The sequence below is a fragment of the Jaculus jaculus genome, chromosome 6 (assembly GCF_020740685.1).
Source record: "Jaculus jaculus isolate mJacJac1 chromosome 6, mJacJac1.mat.Y.cur, whole genome shotgun sequence".
Classification (NCBI taxonomy): Eukaryota; Metazoa; Chordata; class Mammalia; order Rodentia; family Dipodidae; genus Jaculus; species Jaculus jaculus.
Window position 1 is genome coordinate 36,162,738 of NC_059107.1, and position 19,965 is coordinate 36,182,702.

Here is a 19,965-nt window from a genome sequence, read left to right on the forward strand (position 1 = left end):
TTAGACTAGTAGATTTAGTTTTTAGTAAGTTAGTGGTTCGAATGTGATTTGGGCTCATGAAAGGAAAAGGCCTTGGCTTGGAATTCAAAGTCCAAGTGTCTCATTTATTACATGTTAAGTTCTAGTCTAGTGTTACAACCAGAGTGAGCCAGTCTTCACTAATAAAGTAGGAATAATAATTGCTACCTTTTAGGGCAAGGCCTAGAGATGATCTTATAAAATGCCCCACATTCTGCCATAATTAACACCTAGTGGTAAACTGTACTATAATGCTGAAGTAATTAGAAATCTTACTGATGTTTCTGTTCTATGAAATACAAAAACCTAATAGGATTTAAAGAATGATTGTTAGCCAGGTTCATCTTGCCTTTAGTGGCATTAGAAAGTAAAATACTTCTTGATACTTTTTTCTTCTGACTCATGTTAATTATATAAAAGACCTAGGGCTAGAGAGATGGCTTAGCAGTTAAGGAGCTTGCCTGTGAAGCCTAAGAACACCTGTTCTAATCCTCCAGATCCCACCTATTGCCACGGAACAAGTGATGCAAGCATGCAATGCTACTCATGCCCACAAGGGGGCACACACATCTGGCACTCATTCACAGCAGCTAAAAGGCCCTGGCATGCCCATTCTTCCCCCCCCCTCAAAAAGAAAAAACTGGAAAATATTAAATTTTATAACTCTGCCATCTTCTCTTCCTGCATTATTGTCAGTACCGAATAAATGTTCTTTGTGTGAGGGGGGTATTTGAGTATTTTGTTTTCTACAGCACTGAGATATGTAGATAGATAATAGATATATATGTGTGTATATATATGTATGTGTATATGTATATACAAATACGTGCATGTATAAAGCAAAATTTTTAAATAAAATTGATGTTTATATTTAAAAAAACATGGGGCCTAGAGAGATGGCTTAGCAATTTTAAGGTGTTTACCTGTGAAGACTAAGGACCCATGTTCCACTCCTCAGATCCCACATAAGCTGCACACACAGGATAATGCAAACACACAAGGTCACACATGCACACAAGATAGTGCACACATCTGGAGTTCAATTGCAGTGGCTGGAGGCTCTGGTGTGCCAGTTTTCTCTCTTTCTCTCTCTCTCTCTCTCTCTCTCTCTCTCTCTCTCTCTCTCTCACATAAGAAAATGGGATACATGTATTTTCATGTTCATTTATTTAACAGAGATTAGATATTTTTCTATCTACCTACCTAGAAATACAGCTTTGTGTGTGTGTGTGTGTGTGTGTGTGTGTGTGTGTGTGTGTATGGGTACATGTGCATTTGTGTATGTGTGTGGAGGCCAAAAGACTATCTCAGTGTATCATTGCTGGCTGACCAGTTAGCCTTGAGTTCCACTTTCCCAGCACTGGGATCATGAGTGTGTACCACCATACTTGACTTTTTGACATGGGTTCTAGGGATCAAATTGAGCTTATCATCATGTTTATGTGACAAGCATTTTACCAACTAATCTATCTTCTTAGCCCCCTAGATTTACTTTCTTCAAGAACATTTTCTTTAAAAAATTCTTTTTAATTTATTTATTAATGAGACAGAGAGAATGGATGCACCAGAGCCTTCAGCCACTGCAAACAAACTCCAGGCACATATGCCACCATGTGCATTTGGCTTGTGTGGGTTCTGGGGAATCACACCTCAGTCTTTAGGCTTTGTAGCCACTAAGCCATCTCTCTAGCCCTCAAAACATTTTCTTGCTGGGCATGGTGGTGCAGGCCTTTATCCCAGCACTTGGGAGGCAGAAGTAGGAGGATTGCCATGAGTTTGAGGCCACCCTGAGATTACCTCATGAATTCCAGGTCAGCCTGGGTTAGGGTGAGACCCTACCTTTAAAAAAAAAAAAAAAAAAAAAACATTTTCTTAATGATAAAAAGTGACATTTTAGGGCGGGAGAGATGGCTTAGTGGTTGAGGCACTTGCCTGCAAAGCGTAAGGACCCATATTCAATCTCTCTCCAGATCCCACTTAAGCTAGACACACAAACATGAGGCAAGCACATGGGCACACATGCCTACTAGGTGGCGCAACCGTCTGGAGTTCAATTGCAGTGACTGAGGCCATGGTGCACCAACTCTCTCTTCCTCCGTTCCTCCCTCTCTCCCCCCCACCTTGCATGTGCGTGCTTTCTCTTTTTATAAAAAAGTGACATTATAGGGCTGGAGAGAGGGCTTAGTAGTTAAGGTGTTTGCCTGTGAAGCCTAAGGACCGAGGTTCAATTCCTCAGTACCCACATGAGCCAGATGCACAAGGTGGCACATGCATCTGGAATATATTTGCAATGGCTAGAGGCTCTGGTGCACCCATTCTCTCTCTCTCTTTCTCTGTCTCTGAAATAAATTAATTAAATAAGTAAATAAATAAATGTAACATTTTACTGCGTAGTAAGTTTTTATGAAGGTTTTCTTATTTTAGCCTCTCAACCTCAGAGCAAGTAGATTTTATCATCCCATTTTTCTTTTTTTTTCCTCTCTTACTTAAATAAATATTTTTAAAAATAAAAAAATCCTCACTATATAAAATTAAGTAGAAATCTTACCTTTTTTTTCAATACCTACTCATTTAAATATGGTGTCAATTTAATAATCTCTTTGCCCAATGATTTAAATGCCAGTTTTGCTCTGACCCTTTCCAAAATCCTTTTAAAAACTGACTTATTTTACTAAATAAAAATATAAAGCTAAAAGAAAATAAATAAATATTAGAGCCAGGTGTGGTGGTGCATGTCTTTAATCCCAGCACTGGGGACGCAGAGGCAGGAGGATAGCTGGGAGGGAGGGAGGGAGGGAGGGAGGGAGGGAGGGAGGGAGGGAGGGAGGAAGGGGAAGGAAAGGAGAAAGGAAGGAAGGGAGGAAAGAAAAGAAAGGAACAGAAGAAAGAAAGGAAGGAAGGAAAGAAGGAAGAAAGGAAAGGAAGGAAGAAAAGCAAGGAAGGAAGACAGGCAGGCTTTGTATTTTGGGGTTATGCTTGATATCTATTAAATATGATTTATTCTAATTTGGGGGGGTTGCAAAATAGGGTCTCAGGCTAGCTCAGGCTGACCTGGAATTCATTTGTTAGTCTCAGGGTAGCCTCGAACTCACGGCACGCCCATTTTCTCTCTGTCTCTTTCTTTCTCTCTCTCTCTCTCTCTCTCTCTCTCTCTCTCACTCTGTAGCTCTCAAATAAATAAATTAAATTAAATTTAAAAGTTGGAGCAGAAGTCTCATCAAACCTTCATACAAGTGCTTAAAGAAATCTGGCCTGTTATATGATGGAGAATGGATTGTCAAAGGAGAAAGTGTGTGTGGGGGGGAGGGTATTACCATGGGATTTTTTTATAATCATGGAAAGTGTTAATAAAAATTAAAATTAAAAAAAAAAGAAATCTGGCCTGTTGAGAAACATTTAAAAAAATGAATGAGTTCAAAATGATGAAACCAAAAAAAAAAAAAAATACTCAAGTTAGGTAATTTTTTTTCTTTAATGAGTTCATAAGAAACAAAATAGGTAGACTTATGGAGAACACTATTCATTAGATGTTATTGATTTTAAGATTTTTTTTTTTTTTTGGTATGTTTGGAACTATTTTAGTTCTGATAGTTTTTCATTTGATTCATTAGGATATTTCTAAGCATCCTAAACTAATGTCATTTCATGATGCTTTACAACTTTTTAGATTCCTCAGTTCCTTTTAGATGATTGCTTTAAAAATGGGATCCCTTGCCGTATCTTCTGTACTCAACCAAGACGATTAGCAGCTATCGCTGTGGCTGAAAGAGTTGCTGCAGAGAGAAGGGAAAGGATTGGCCAGACAATTGGATATCAGATTCGGTTAGAAAGCAGGTACAGACAGCCTTCCTATCTTGTAAGGTTTTCAGTACTCTGAAAAGGAGTTTGAGCCATAGGTGCAAAAACCATTTCATAGTTTCATGATCCTGTACAAGTTATCTCACCTTGTTTTATCTTTACATAGATAAAAGAAGGCTAATACAACATCTAGAACATAGGTTTGATGTGAGGCTTAGAGTAAGAATTCAATAAATGTTGGCAACCTAATTTTGGTGATATTGTTACAGGTTAAGTATCACTCATCCAAAGTGCCAGGATCAGAAGTGTATCAAGTTTTAGATTTTCCCAAATTTGGGATAGTTGTGTAAATTGTGCATTGAGCATCTGCCATCAGAAATGTCATGAGTTCTCAAAGTGCACCCTGGCTCCTAGATATTCCAGCTGCACTGGGGCTGGTGCTGTGCTCTCCGTGGCAGCTGCCTTCTTCACTGTTTTGAAATGGTTTTCATTTGTGCTGTAACTTTCAGCTAGGTGAAAATTAAAAGGGTTTGGGGGGGTCTATTCTCTAACAAAGTTTATTACTTGTTCATAAAAAGCTACTAGTAATGATAAATATGAGATTATCTGGCAAAATGTACATATTTCATATCACTTTGCTCATAAGCCACATATACTATATACTACCATATTAGTAATATTTACCAAAGGACATAAAACCAGCGTTTAAGGTGATTATCTTTTAGCTACATATAATTGTGTACTTTATTTTTATTTTTAAAAAGGGTTTCTCCAAAGACACTTCTGACATTTTGCACTAATGGAGTGTTGCTGCGTACATTGATGGCAGGTGACAGCACATTGTCAACGGTCACACATGTCATTGTGGTAAGAATTTTGCTAATTTGCTGGATATGGCTCATTAGCTTAGCATTTAATGATGTATGACATTTTTAGAATAGGGTAAAATGAGAATTAACTTGTTTTTAATAGGCTATTTGTTTTTGGCTTTTGTCTATAATTATTATGAAATGAATATTTTGTGTTAAGTAAAGGTATTGTTAACATTAGTTGTTATGAGGGAAACAGTTTAGAAAAAATTCAGTACTTCATATATGAAAACATTCTATGTATTTCTATATACTTAGTCATCTGATTCTTCTTTAAATATCCTGTATTTCCCAAGTATATATATGTACTTTATGCTCTTTTAACATCTTGATTATGTTACTAAAATTTTTAGCTGCAAGTAAAATAAGGTATGCGCACCTATTAAAGTATTTTAAGCATTTAACCTGTCTATCAGAAAAAAATGATAATTAAATTGTATATGCCATTAATAAGCAGCTTTAGGAAGCCTGTCCTAACTAGCCAAAGGACGTAACTGGTCTCAAGTGCTGACAGAAATATATATGTACATTTTTAAAGTATATTTATTTATTTATTTGAGAGAGAGAGAGAGAGAAACAGATAGAGAAAGAGAATGAGCATGCCTGGACCTCTACCCACTGCAAATGAACTCCAGATGCATGCGTCACCTTGTGCATTTGGCTTATGTGGATACTGAGGCACCAACCTGGGTCTTTTGACTTCACAGGTAAGTGCCTTAACTGCTAAGCCACCTCTGTAGCCCTGCACAATTAAAAAAAACAAAAAAAAACAAAAAAAAACAACTTACTTATTTGAAAGAGAAAGAGGCAGGCAGAGAGAGAGAGAGTGGGTATGGGTACACCAGGGTTCATACCTCTGCAAACAAACTCCAGATACATGCGCCACTTTGTGCATCTGGCTGTACACAGGTGCTAGGGAATTGAACTCCAGCTATTAGGCTTTGCAAGCAAGTGCCTTTAACCACTGAGCCATGTCTTCAGCTCACTTTTTTGTTGTTGTTGTTGTTGTTGTTTTTAAAGTAGGGTTTCACTCTAGCCCAGGCTGACCTGGAATTCACTATGTAGTGTCAGAGTGGCCTTGAACTCACAGTGATCCTCCTACCTCTGCCTCCCAAGGGCTGGAATTAAAGGCATGCGCCACCACGCCCGGCTCCAGCTCACAAATTTTAAAGACAGGGCCCTGCTCTACTGCTCAGGCTTACCTCCAGCATTCTGCCTTCTCATCTCTGCCCTTTGAGTAGCTGGGAGTTCAGTTGTGTGCCACTGTTCCCAGCAAGAAGCATATTTATTTATTTACTTTTGGTTTTTTGAAGTGGGTCTTACTCTAATGACCTGAAATTCACTATGTAATCTCAGATTGGCCTTGAACTCATGGCAGTCCTCCTACCTCTGCCTTCCAAGTGCTGGGATTAAAGGCGTGTACCACCAAGCTTGGCCAAGAAGCATATTTAAATTGCTTTATTTGTATTAAAGCGATATTAAATTAGATTGCTAGTTTGGAATGGGTAATAGTCTACATGGTTTTACATTCTTGGAGAAAAGGGCAGTACTTTCATCTGCAGTCAGTTGTTAATGATAATTTCTGAATTGTTCGTAATAAAACTTCCCTAGTATTGATTACCCTTGTTCATATTTAACTTGAACTAATGTGAATCCACCAGTGCCATTCTTATAAAGGTATAGTCATTCATAATGTTTTAGCTGTCCCATGGTGTTATTTCTGTTTACTGCAGGATGAAGTGCATGAAAGGGATCGATTTAGTGATTTTTTACTTACAAAGTTAAGAGATTTGTTGCAAAAGCACCCAACTTTGAAACTAATTCTTTCTAGTGCTGCCTTGGATGTAAACCTCTTTATAAGATATTTTGGAAGTTGTCCAGTGATATATAGTAAGTCAAATTATCAGATATCTTACATACTTTTTATGAAAAAAAACTTCGGGGTGTGATTTTATGTACATTCATTTTTTTTTACAGAAACGGGGGAGTATTCTACAGTAGGGGCACTCACTGAGTCTCCTGTGAGCTAGGCTTCTCCTCATGTCTGATACTTGTTCTCTGCCTGCAGCTAGTCGTGTTGTGTAGCAAACCCAGCTCTAATCCCGAAGAGAAGATGTTTGATTTCACCCCGCTTCACTGTAAACTGTGCCCTACAACTTCTCCCTTTATTGCTAGGTTCCTTTAGCAGTACTCTATGCTCCCACACGTATTTACTTCTGAATTCTGACACTTAACATCTGCTCTTGTTCTTTGATAAAACTGATTTTGCTTTTAATCCTTAAAAAATATAAATTCTTCTTCAAAAGTTACATGTATTTATTTTCCAAAGATATATAGATTTCTATTCTGTTTCATGTCCTGCTTTCCTGGTATTAATGGATTTTAAAATATACTATATCCTGTTTAATTGACCATAATCACATAAACACATGGTAATATACATACATATGTCCTTTTAAAAATGAGCACACACTGAATACATTATATGGACTTGGCTTAATTTTTTATTTGTTTTTGCATTGCATATAATATGGGTGGTGGTGGCAGTGATCTATGTGTGTGGTGTATGTGCTGCCCTGTGCCCATGCAGAAGCCAAAGAATATCTTATATCCTCCTTCATCAGTCACCCTCTTGTTCTTCCTTTTGACAGAATCTCTTACTGATTATGGAACTTGCTGTTTTTTGTTGTGAGCTCCAGCAGTTCTTTGGTCTCTACTTCCCGTGGGACTGGGGTTACAGATTTATGTAGCCACACTGAGCTATTTATGTGAGTGCTGAAGGAATCAAACTCAGGCATTTGCAGGCCTCCTCAGGCCCTCATGCTTGTACAAGAGGCACACTTAACTACTGATCCTTCTGTAGAGTCCTAGAATTTACTTTATTCATATGATAGTGAATATTCATCAGTAACTAGATCAAGTACATTAATTTACTAAGCTGCTTTAGAATTTTAAAGCATGGAAGTACCATGCTTTATTTAGCCTTCCCTCCTTGCCTTTGCTTTTTTTTTCCTTTTTGTGGTAGGATCTCACTCTAGCCCAGGCTGATCTGTAATTCAAAATTCACTTTGTAGTTCCAGGTTGGCCTTGAACTTGCAGCGATCCTCCTACCTCTGCCTCCCAAGTGCTGGGATTAAAGGTGTGCTCCACCACACCTGGCTACCTTTGGCCATTCAGATTGATTCTTTCCATCCTTCCATTATGAACAGTGATGTAAAGCCCAGCTTCTGAAACTGTAGGTCAGAGTTGCCCTGCTACATGTGGGAAATATGTAAAAATAGCAACAGTAAACAGTTACTTCTGTTTAATTTAATTTTTTAGAGAGGAGAGAGAGAATTAGCACACCTGGGCCTCAGTCACTGCAGTCAAACGTCAGACATGGGTGTGTGACCTTGTACTTGTCTCACCTTTTGTCTGTCTGGCTTACATGGGATCTGGAGAGTCAAACATGGCTCCTTAAGGCTTCTCAGGCAAGCACCTTACCTGCTGGGCCATCTCTCCAGCCCAACATAGGCAACAACCAGAAATCAATTCAAAATCAAAGGAATAATGAACTCACAATGTTTCTTGCAGTGCTTACCTATGTTGCATCATGCAACTTCACCACAGCCTAGGTTCTGGACTCTCAACATGCTCACTTTGCATCATGTATACTGACACACCACAAGATGGCAGTGAACACCGCCTGAAACATTTCTCATTTTGGGACTCTTGCTTGTTGTGGTTGCAGTGCTTTTACTATACATACAAAGTTTTCTCATAAAACATAACAGTTTAATTACAGTACAAAAAGTCTTTTCAGTGTATTCCTATTGTCATTCTTCAGTATGTAGATAAAATATCAGTATATCTTTGGATTGTATTGTTTTAGATGCTTGATTTCTAAAATGTTACTATTTGAGTTGACACAGGAAAGTTATTAATGAGGAGGTAATATGATGGAGAATGGAATGTCAAAGGGGAAAGTAAGGGGGGAGGGAGGGTATTACCATGGGATTTTTTTTATAATCATGGAAAATGTTAATAAAAATTAAATTAAAGAAACTTATTAATTAAATTTGGCTTAGAATTAGGACAGAATTCCCAATAATTTATGAAATGGCCTGAGCACACATTTGCCATTTTGACTATGTATATATATATATGTGAAGCAATGAATATAAAATCAAAATATCAATCAACTCTGAAAAATGTTCAGTATCCTCTATGTCCTGTAGTATCAATTATTCAGTTGCTTTAATTAATTATGTAAAAAGCAAACAAGTATATTCTCCTCAGTATACAAATTTGCTTTTGTCTTTAATAAATATGAAATAAAAAGGAAGGTAGCTGAACGTGGTGGCTCACACTTTTAATCTGAGCACTCGGGAGGCAGAGGTAGGAGGATCACCATGAATTTGAGGCCACCCTTAGACTACATAGTGAATTATAGGTCAGCCTGAGTTAGAGTGAGACCCTACCTCAAAAAACCAAAAAATAGATAAATAAATAAGAATAAAAATAAAATAAAAAGGAAGGGCTGGAGAGATGGCTTAGTGATTAAGGTGCCTGCCTACCAAGCCTAAGGACCCAGGTTTGATTCCCCAGTACCCATATAAACCAGATGAACAAGGTGACACATGTCGGGAGGGTTTTTTTATATTAAAATAAAAGGAAAATGAATTATAGTAAAGAATTATTTAAAGTAAATTTGTGATTATGTCATTAAATGTTTGATTTGTATACCTATTATATTTACCTATATACCCAAGATTTCATAAAAGCTCCTTAGGGATCACATTGTAAAAAGTTAGAGAAGTTCTGGTATAAAGACTATCTTTAGCCAGATTTGGTGGCACATTTCTTTAATCCCAGCACTTGGGAGGCAGAACTAGAAGGACTGCTGTGAGTTTGAGGTCAGCCTGGGCTGGAGTGAGACCCTACCTCAAAAAAAGGAAGGAAAGAAGGAAGGCAGACAGGCAGGCAGTCTATCCTTGCCTGTTCTTCTTGAGGTACCTTACTGAAAGTAAAATGGCTAAGTAAAATAAGTCATTTCTTTCTTTTTATATAAAATTTTTGGTTACCATTCAAATAAATGTGTCTGTGTGTGTGTGTGTGTGTGTGTGTGTTTCATTATACTTTGTCCTCATTTGCCCTCTCACTGCCCTCCTTCATCCCTCCTTCCTTTTCCCTTAATTTGGTCCCCTTCCTCTCTAAATCGTTCCCACTTCTGTTTTTTTGATATATGTTTATTCTATTAACCTCTTATTCTCCCCCCCTTCATACCTCTACTCATAATCCCCTTTCTACTTTAAAAATGATTTTATTTATTTGAGAGAGAGGTAGATATATAGAATGGTGTGCCAGGGCCTTCAGCCACTGCAAACAAACTCCAGATGTATGCACCACCTTGTGCATCTGGCTTATGTGGGTCCTTTGGCTTTGTAGGCAAGAGCCTTAACCACTAAGCAATCTCTCCAGCCTCCCTTTCTACTTTTATGTTTCATATATATGCATATGTATAAATGTAAATCTAGATTTTACATGCAAGAAAATTTGATATTTGTTTTACTGAGTCTGGCCTTCTTCACTGAATATAATGGTCTCTAGTTACATTCATTTTCCTTCATTGTCATAATTTAATTCTTATTTTGCAACTAAATAAATTTCCATTGCTTAAGTTTTCTTTATCTACTCATCTGTTAATGGACATTTAGGTGGCTCCATATCTTGGCTGTTGTGAATTTTACAGCAATACACATGGATTTACAAGCATAAATTTTGGTATGCTGACTTAGATTTCCTGAAGGATATCCCCAAGAGTGGTATAGCTGGATCATATGAGAGTTCTATTTTTTGTTTTTAAGGATGTTATAGTTCCTTTCATTGTGACTGCTAGTTTATATCCCCACCATCATATGAAAGTATCTCTTTCTTGATGGTAGCCCTTCTGAATAAGATGAAATTGATTTTCACGGCAGTGTTATTTTCATATTCCTGATGGCTTTGGATGTTGAACATTTTAAAAAATATTTATTGACCATTTGTCTTTCATCTTTTGCGAACTGTCTTCATTCTACAAGCACATTTATTGCTTTTTTAAATGTTTTAGTATTTTTTTTTTTAATTTCTACTCTTGAAAGCTCAAGTCTGCCAGAGTTGTTTTTACTTTAGTAGTTCCTCTTTGTGTCTTGGGGCTTCTGATTGCCAGTCATACGTAGCTTTGCAATATGTGGGCTGGACAGGTTATCTACGTCTTTGTAGCAAGATTCCTCCAGTTGTGCCCCTTTGGGTCACTAATGTTCTACTGGTGTGTGTCTCCTCAGTGTATTGGCAGCTGGAAAGCAACCACAGCATTGAGACCCATACAGGCAGACCTTTCTGAATTTTCAATTCCTATTAAGCTTAATCACTGCTAGAGGGATGCAGCTGTGAAACAGGTCAGCTTTACCCCACTCCTGGTACCACAGTCTGGTAATCACAGTCCTCTAGAGGATTTTCAGAACGCTTCCTTTCTAGTCTGCATCATGTCCAGAATCCCATCATTCTCATTGTCAATACTTTCTGTAAATACTGAATTAGTTTAAGTTGTTAGATTATTGTGACTATTCACTGATGGATTCTTACCATGTTATTTTGACATTAATCTAAGTGCTAATTCTGATACCTAGATATTAAGCAAAATCTTACATTTTATGTATTACTTTTCATGGTTTTTAGTGTCTCATCATATGTTTGGAATTGTTACCTCCTGAATCTTACTCTGAACAACAGTGTGCTTCAGTCTTCTCCCTGGGCATCTCTTCTGCATAGTGCTGCTTAAATACTGGTATTTTCTAGGCCTATTCCTGTGATCTGTTTCCTTTGAGTTTGTATTCACTCACTCTTTTGTTTTTTCTCCTTGCTTCTCTGCTGTTTCTGTTCCTTGGAAGTGCTTATTCGTGCTCTTGCTTCTCCTTTCTGTTGTATGATCAGGATCATCCTTCAGAGTTTTGTGTATAGATACCTTATAGGCATGTTATGTCTAATATTACCCATACTGAATACTTAGTCTGCAAAACCTGGCCTTCTTTTCTTGGCTAAGCATATCTACTCACTTAAGCCTCAGGCTTCAATTCTTCTCATAATGTTCTCTTAGCTGATTAGGCACATAAAATCAATACATGTGCTAGTTGAAAACTTTTTTATTTTTCCCAAGCCTCAGCCCAATTTTATTTACATTCATCCCAAAGCACATGACTTGAGGCTAAACTATAGGTCTTGGGTTGTGGGGGTTGAAGGTCATTCAGAATCTAGAGTTGAATGACAAGAGTGCAGGAAGAATAAAGGAAGGCCAAAAGGATGGATGAGATCATCCTCCAGTGTTCCCCATGGGTTCCCAAATTCCCTGGGGGAGAGTAGATGCAATATCCTTTAAAATTTGGACTTTGACACAACCATTTCCACCCAGGGTCATGCCACAAATGATGGTCATACCCACCAACCCATCTCTGTTTATGGCCTTGTCAGAGAGGCACTCCTGTTCCTTGGCCTTGTTTTGGGCTCTGTCTGCAGTAGCTTTTGCATGTGTACAGAGCTGTTTCATATTCCTTTAGTCTCATACTGTCGGGGAGAATATAGTTGGTATTTCCTCTTTGCTCCCTGTGGGAAGCAGCTTCTCCAGCAGCGCTGTCTTTGCGGGTGCATCATTGTACTGGCTCCTTACCAGGCACCAGGCATACTTACATGTGTGCTTGTGGACACTGAGCCAGCTGTCTGCTCAGACTGAACTTTCTTCTCAGATGTCTTCTGATCCTCCAGACACCAGCTCACTCCACATGACTTCTATGGCCACCACCCTGAAGTCCTCTTACTATAGTCCCTACTGTGACAAGGTCTCCATGATGCTGAAAGCTTGTCTTGACAACTCAGATTTGATATGTTTTGAAGGAAACCCCAACTTTCATTAGCCAACCTTTAATTCATACATTTCTTGTTATCCCAGAGAAACATCCTGATGGTTTTTTGGTTTTGGTTTGTTTGTTTGTTTTTTGTTGTTGTTGTTTTGGTTTTTCGAGGTAGGGTTTCTTTCTAGCTTAGGCTGACCTGGAATTCACTATGTAGTCTCAGGGTGGCCTCGAACTCATGGTGATCTTCCTACCTCTGCCTCCCAAGTACTGGGATTAAAGGTGTGTGCCACCCACACCCAGCTTATTCTAATGGTTTTGCCAGACATTTAGGCATTATAGCCAGTGGTTTTTTGTTGTTTTTTTTTTTTACCATTTCCATAACGAATGTAATTTAATTTCTGTGTATTTGACTTCCTTTTCCAATAGTCTTTCTGCTTCTTTTCCATTTTCACTATCTTATTCAGGTTATTTTCATCTGTTAACTTGGGTTCCTACCTGGTTTGATTTTATTTCTGTTTTTTAAAATGCATTCTCCACATTATTGCCAGAGTGGTCCTATCTGAAGTGAGTTCTGAGATGCTGAGTACTCATGTTGAGCTTAAATATGGATGACATTTATTTTAGGAAAAAGACCTAATCAATAAGACAATCTATTTGTCTGGTCATAGTTCCCTCTTTACTACTCTGGCCCTACTATTTTCCTTTTAGTTTCTTGAAAACATTCTATTTTAGTGCCACCTGTTTTTCCTGTTCACATGCTCTTCATTTTTTGTAGGGCCTAGCTGTCTCATTTATCCCCTTATTCCTCAGTGTCTCTTGAAGAACCCTTTCTTGCTGTAACCACATCCCTCTTACATACTGTCATGGTGTCTTGCACTTCTCCCTCAGACTCTCACCAGACTTTTCACAACTGAACAATTTATTTTGTGTTATTGGTAGTGTGCCTCATGGAGGTATGAGGGTGCTCAGTTGTATGTGCCATTTATTCCTGGTGCCTAATGTGAAGCTAGATATGTGGTGAACAGGTAATAAACTCTGGAAAAACAAGCACATGTTGTCCATTTGAGGCAGTTGTCTCTAAGTCAGAATTATGTTTAAAGACTAATGTCATGAGAGTCACTTAAACTTTGGCATTGCTTTTGGATGTTATACTCAGTGTCATTAGACTTGAGATTTTAATATTTTATGTCAGTTATTTATAAGATATAAATTAACATTTTTAACTTTATTATTTAGTACAGGGCAGACCATTTGAAGTAAAAGAAATGTTTCTGGAAGATATTTTAAGAACTACTGGATATACAAACAAAGAAATGTTAAAGTATAAAAAAGAAAAACAACGAGGTAAGCTTCTTATCAAAGGTATTACAAGTGGAATGACCTTTTGGAGTCCTCTAGCCTTATATTATGGAAGATCAAAGAACTTGAAAGTGTTTTTCTCTTGTGTATAATAGTATAAAATTTTGTTAAAATATTGTCTCAAGTATATTTTTGCATTCTGGTTCATGGCCAGAAGTTATGATCTATGGAAAGGAATTCAAAGTGGATGCTACAGTTGAAGAAGTTGAGACTGTTTGTTTCCATAGATTCAAGCATCATTTGAAGAAAGCAACTGAGTGTATACTGGCTCCCCACAGTACATCTCAGGGAATTGAGACATGCATGGAGGGGAGGGAGTGTGTGCTGACTCCCCACAGGGTGTCTGTAGATGAGTAGATATATTTAGAAGTAAACATCTTGCCAGTAGAGAAATAGATGTGTTTAGGTAGTTTCATTTTGTGTGTGCATGTGTTTCAACATCATTTTCTGAAATAATGTTTTTTTTTCATTTTCTGAGGTACAGTCTCACTCTAGCCCAGGCTGACCTGGAACTCTCTGCAACCCTAGACTGGCCTTGAATTCATGGTGATCCTCCTACCTCTGCCTCCTGAGTGTTGGGATTAAAAGTATGTGCCACCATTCCTGGAACACTGAAATAATGTTTTTACAAAGTAACTACAAAATAAGCTCAACAAAGAAATATACTGTGAAAAGGAAAGGATCTAACTACTAATTTTTTCCTTTAATAATTAATTTAGAGGAGAAGCAACAAACCACACTGACAGAGTGGTATTCAGCTCAAGAGAACACATTCAAGCCTGAATGCCAGAGGCAGAGAGCGGTTCCCAATGTTTCTGAGGAGTATGACTTACTGGATGATGGTGGGGATGCTGTCTTTAGTCAGCTGGTAAGACCTTACAGGTTTCACAGTAGGTTAAAGAGCTGCTAATACTATTTTATTTTGTACTTAAAGGGTAATTTTCTTACTTTATCTTAGAGTATAACATATTTCTAGAAGAATTTTTTTTCTTAATTGACAACTTCCATAATATAGAACACACACACACACATATTAAGCCAGATGCCAGCAGGCATTACTCCCCTAGGGCTCATGATCTCCCCTGCCATAGGCTTTTGACTAGGTTTTCAGTACCAAGTGTGTATTCTTTCCCATGGAGAGGGCTTCTAGTCCAATTGGAGAGTGTTTGTTGTCCCCCATAACAGACATGCCACTATTGTACCCCATTGGCTTATTTGGCCTGGCTGGTCAAACTTGCAATGTCTACTGTTGTTTATCACTGCTGGCGACCTCTCTCCCATAGGGCTACATGCAATATAGCTTTTTCCAGCTTTCTGTCAGCTGGTCCACAGGGAGGAGGTTTTCATTTGAACTTCAGCTTGATTTCTCAGTGACTTTGCAGCCCAAGCATTCATCAATGCAGAAGAACTTTTTTACGGGCAACAGTTTGAGCCTACTCCTGAGCTAGATCCTTAGTCCCAAACATTGTCTTTAGACAAAGAATATAACTGTTTTTGAGCATAAGAAGACACACAGTGCAGAGGTGGTTGCAGTTTTATACTAGACTTTATATTTCTGATGCATCCAAGTGAATTGTTTTAAAGCATGCCTGTGAAGAATGTTTTAGAATTGCTCTTTGCTTCTGGGATGACCTACCTGAGCTTGTGCAGCATCCTGACTCTCATTAGTGAGCAGTTCTTTAGAGCCAGCAGCTCTGCATCCTAGGAGAAGCTTATAAACCTTGTGGAGTCTTCACCCCTGCCAGCCAGATCCTCTTTGTGGAGGTGTGAGCAAGGGATTCTTTGTGGTGGTGGTGGTGAAGGGTCTTGCTGTGTAGCCTAGGCTGGCTGATCCTTTAGCCTCAGCCACATGAACACTGTTACAGACATGAGCCACCATATACAGCTCCATGCCAGTATAGGCTATGATGTTGCTGTGGAGGGAACCTTTGTAAGTGTGAAACAGTTCAGGTGGTCCTTCCATGATATGTACCCTGGAACGTCCCCTGGAATGGGGAACACATGGAATATAGGTACATTGAGCAGCCTACTCAGAAGCAGTTATTTAATGTGATCGATCATAGTCCTTTGTTGACAAGCTCATTTTTAGAAAAGATGGACGAGCCAAGCATGGTGGCGTGGTGCACACCTTTAATCCCAGCACTTGAGACAGAAGTAGGAGGATTGATGTGAGTTCAAGGCCAGCCTGGAACTGCAGAGTGAGTTGCCGGTCAGCCTAGACTAAAGTGAGACTCTACTTTGAAGGAAAAGAAAGGTGGACTTAAGATCAAGCTACTGATGTTTGTAAGATGATCATACACAAATGTTGATTACTTGCTTTTGTGACAATTATGGCCACTTTATGTACTTTGCAAGGCACCTGTGCTTACATGAGGTCATTCATAAGCAGTTAGATAATTTATAGTCTTTGCTATTTTTCTTTAAAAAGACAGAAAAAGATGTGAATTGCCTTGAACCATGGTTGATCAAGGAAATGGATTCCTGCCTCTCTGACATATGGCTTCATAAGGATGTGGATGCATTTGCTCAGGTCTTCCACCTCATTTTAACTGAAAACGTTAGTGGTGAGTTTATTTCATCTTTTAAAAAATTACTCTTAGGGGCTGGAGAGATGTCTTAGCTGTCTTAGCCAACAAAGGCAAAGGACCCAGTTTTAATTCCCCAGTACCTGGTACATAAAGCCAGATACACAAAGTGGCACATGCATCTGGAGTTTGTTTCTAGCAGGTGGGGGCCCTGGCATGCTCTTTCTCTTCTCTTCCCTTCTATTCTCTCCTTGCAAATAAATAAATTAATTAATTAAATTAAAACATTACTCTTGTCATTGCTTGTGTTAGAAATACAATTAATGTGTGTGTGATACTTTTCATTTGTTTTATATATATATATATATATTTTTTATTTTTAAATAAAATGTATATTTTATTTATTTATTTTTTATTTTATTTTTATTTTTTGGTTTTTCGAGGTAGGGTCTCACTCTAGCTCAGGCTGACCTGGAATTCACTATGTAGTCTCAGGGTGGCCTTTAACTGATGGCAATCTATCTCTACCTCCCAAGTGAGTGCTGGAATTAAAGGCATGCACCACCATGGCCGGCTTATTGTTTTGTTGTTTTGAGGTAGGGTCTCACTCTAACCCTGGCTGACCTGGAATTTATTATGTAGTCTCAGAGTGGCCTCAAACTCATAGCGATCCTCCTACCTCTGTCTCCCAAGTGCTGGGGATTAAAGGTGTGTGCCACCATGCCTGGTGAGTTCTTGTTTTATTAGTTGATTTTTGTAGATATTACAACCAGAGGTGAGTTTCAAAATTCTATAGACTTTAGGCAAATGGTAGAATGCATAATAGACAAGTAACTATTCTGTAAAGGGTTTTGCTTAGGTCTTTCACCTTATTTTAACTGAAGATGTTGAATGGTTAGTCATAAGTTCATGGTAACATATATTCTCACCTAAGCCCCTTAGCATTACTATTTTGACTGCTATTGCTTGTTCCTCTTTTGAAACATTTTCTTCAGTTCTGATATTTCATTCTTTGCCTCTTTTCCCTGGCTTTAACTTCTTGAGTTTCTTGCTAAAATTCTTTCACATTCTTTTGATAATTTATTAATTCATTCCCCACCCCACCTTCAAATATTTAACCCTTAAACCTTACTCACTTTTATTTTTTACATTATTCCCTACACATGTATCTCATCTATTCATAGTTTTAAATGGCTTTTTTTTTTTTTTTTTTTTTTTTTTTTTTTGGTTTTTCGAGGTAGGGTCTCACTCTAGCCCAGGCTGACCTGGAATTCACTATGTAGTCTCAGGGTGGCCTCGAACTCACGGTGATCCTCCTACCTCTGCCTCCCGAGTGCTGGGATTAAAGACATGCACCACCACGCCTGGCTAAATGGCTATTTTTAATCTCCAATTTAACTTCCTCTCAGTTTAATGTACTTACAACTTAATGTTTCCAGTTAGATGTGTTTTAAGGGACTAAACTTTGGTAAGTCCCAAACACTTTTCTTTCTCCTCACCACTTCTTTTCCATCTTTCTCTTTTCTTGTTTTCCTTTTTCAGGAAATGGGTGCTGTCATTCACCCCAGCTGCTAAAGCAACTGTGCATGATAAGGTTATTTTCAGTTTCCTCTCACCCACCAGAATGAATGCCATGGTATATGTGCACGCACCATATGCTGACGCAAATAATAATAAAGAATAAAGGGAAGAAATGAGTCCCAGGTTAATTCTGTCAATTCTACCACTTAACTAAGAAAATTAATTCTTAAATAATTTTAAAAATTAAAGTCTTAATAATTAAAACAAAGCCTGGCGTGGTGGCACACGCCTTTAATCCCAGCACTCGGGAGGCAGAGGTAGAAGGATCGCCGTGAGTTTGCTGCCGCCCTGAGACTACATAGTGAATTCCAGGTTAGCCTGGACTAGACTGAGACCCTACCTCAGAAAACAAAAAAAAAAAAAAAGATGGCATAATGACTTGGATATTAGTTACTTTAAAAAAGTAAACTGTATATCTTTTTATTCTTTTAGTTGACTACAGACACAGTGAAACCAGTGCAACAGCTCTGATGGTTGCTGCAGGACGAGGTTTTGCAAGTCAAGTGGAGCAGTTAATCAGCATGGGAGCTAACATCCACAGTAAAGCGTCAAATGGCTGGTAGGTTTAGATGGCAGCCCTTTGTGTGACTTCCTACAGTTGTAGGCATCTTTCTTAGTAAAAGTATTATAAAAGCTATTATATAGCAACTATTGGTGCATCTCTAATAAGTAAATAAGTTTAAGGATCTCGTTATATATCTTTGAAAGAGTTGTTTCTCAGTCTGATATCTTTGTATTTTGGCAGGATGGCATTAGATTGGGCTAAACACTTTGGACAGACTGAAATTGTAGATCTTCTAGAATCTTACAGGTAAAACCTTATAGTATTTAAATTAATCTTGTCTTCTTTCTTATTAAAAACAATGTTATCTATGTATAACATAAACATGAAAAAATATGCTACTTAGAGTCTCTTCTTCACAGACTTTTTTTGTTGTTGTTTTAAAACATTTTTCTTTGGATTTTCTTCAGAGTGCCAATAAAATATATTGTATTATATCTATCCTATTTTTATTTTTAAAACTCAGAAGAGGATTTTTTACTTAAACCTGGTAGATAAAACAAGTATATTTATCTCTGAATTTCCCCCAAACCATACTAAAATGATACGTAATGAAAAAAGGTATAAACCGACAAAGTCAGAGAGGACATGAAAGAAGGTATGGTAACTAATGGAAGCACTTATCAATTCTTAGATGATCAGTGGTAACACTGACTAACAAAACTCAGAAAACTTGCAGTAACAGAAGCAAAATGTTAAATAAGAAACATTAGCTTTAGGATATTTTAAAACAAAACTTGAGATTCAAAATATTGAGGTTATAAAATTGCATACATTTAATATTTTCCATATTGAAAATAGTCTTGTTATTTTTTTGGTAAACTCTGTAAGAGAGATTGGGCTGAATTAAACTTCCTAGAAATCCTGTTGATAATCATTAGTGATAGCCATAGTTTATGTTTTTTAAAATTTATTTATTAGACAGAGGGGACATGCAAGAGAAAGAGAGAAAGGGCATGTCTAGCCTCTTCTGCAAATGAACCCCAGATGCATGTGCTACCTTGTGCATCTGGCTTATGTGGGATCTGGAGAATCGAACTTGGGTCCTTAGGCTTTGCAGCAAGCACCTTAACTGCTAAGCCATCTCTCCAGCCCCATAGTTTATATTTTTATGAATAGGATAGAGAAGCAAGTTATTTATTTCAGTAATTTTGATTCTGGCTTTTGAAAAGAGCTTAAGCAACCTGCTTTGTGTGTAGAATTACCCGTAGAGTGTTTAAATGTGGATCATTTATGTGAGTTTTGTTTGTTTAAAAACAGCGAGCAATTAGAAACAACTTTCTAGGGCTGGGAAAATGGCTCAGCATTTAAAGACATTGCTTCAAAGCCTACAAAGCCCAAGTTTGATTCCCTAGTACCCATAAAACCAGACACACAAATTGGTG

General features: G+C 37.9%; 1 protein-coding gene across 2 annotated transcripts in view; it reads left to right on the forward strand.

The window, feature by feature from the left end:
- The window catches only part of Ythdc2 (YTH domain containing 2), an 88,602-nt gene that overhangs the window by 14,847 nt on the left and 53,790 nt on the right, over positions 1–19,965 (forward strand). For both annotated transcript variants that reach the window (XM_045151692.1, XR_006637689.1), the window contains exons 5-12: positions 3,686–3,852; positions 4,581–4,683; positions 6,419–6,575; positions 13,790–13,897; positions 14,632–14,780; positions 16,341–16,476; positions 18,451–18,577; positions 18,764–18,829. In XM_045151692.1, coding sequence (XP_045007627.1) covers positions 3,686–3,852; positions 4,581–4,683; positions 6,419–6,575; positions 13,790–13,897; positions 14,632–14,780; positions 16,341–16,476; positions 18,451–18,577; positions 18,764–18,829 — 1,013 coding nt within the window. The remainder of the gene's footprint in view (positions 1–3,685; positions 3,853–4,580; positions 4,684–6,418; positions 6,576–13,789; positions 13,898–14,631; positions 14,781–16,340; positions 16,477–18,450; positions 18,578–18,763; positions 18,830–19,965) is intronic.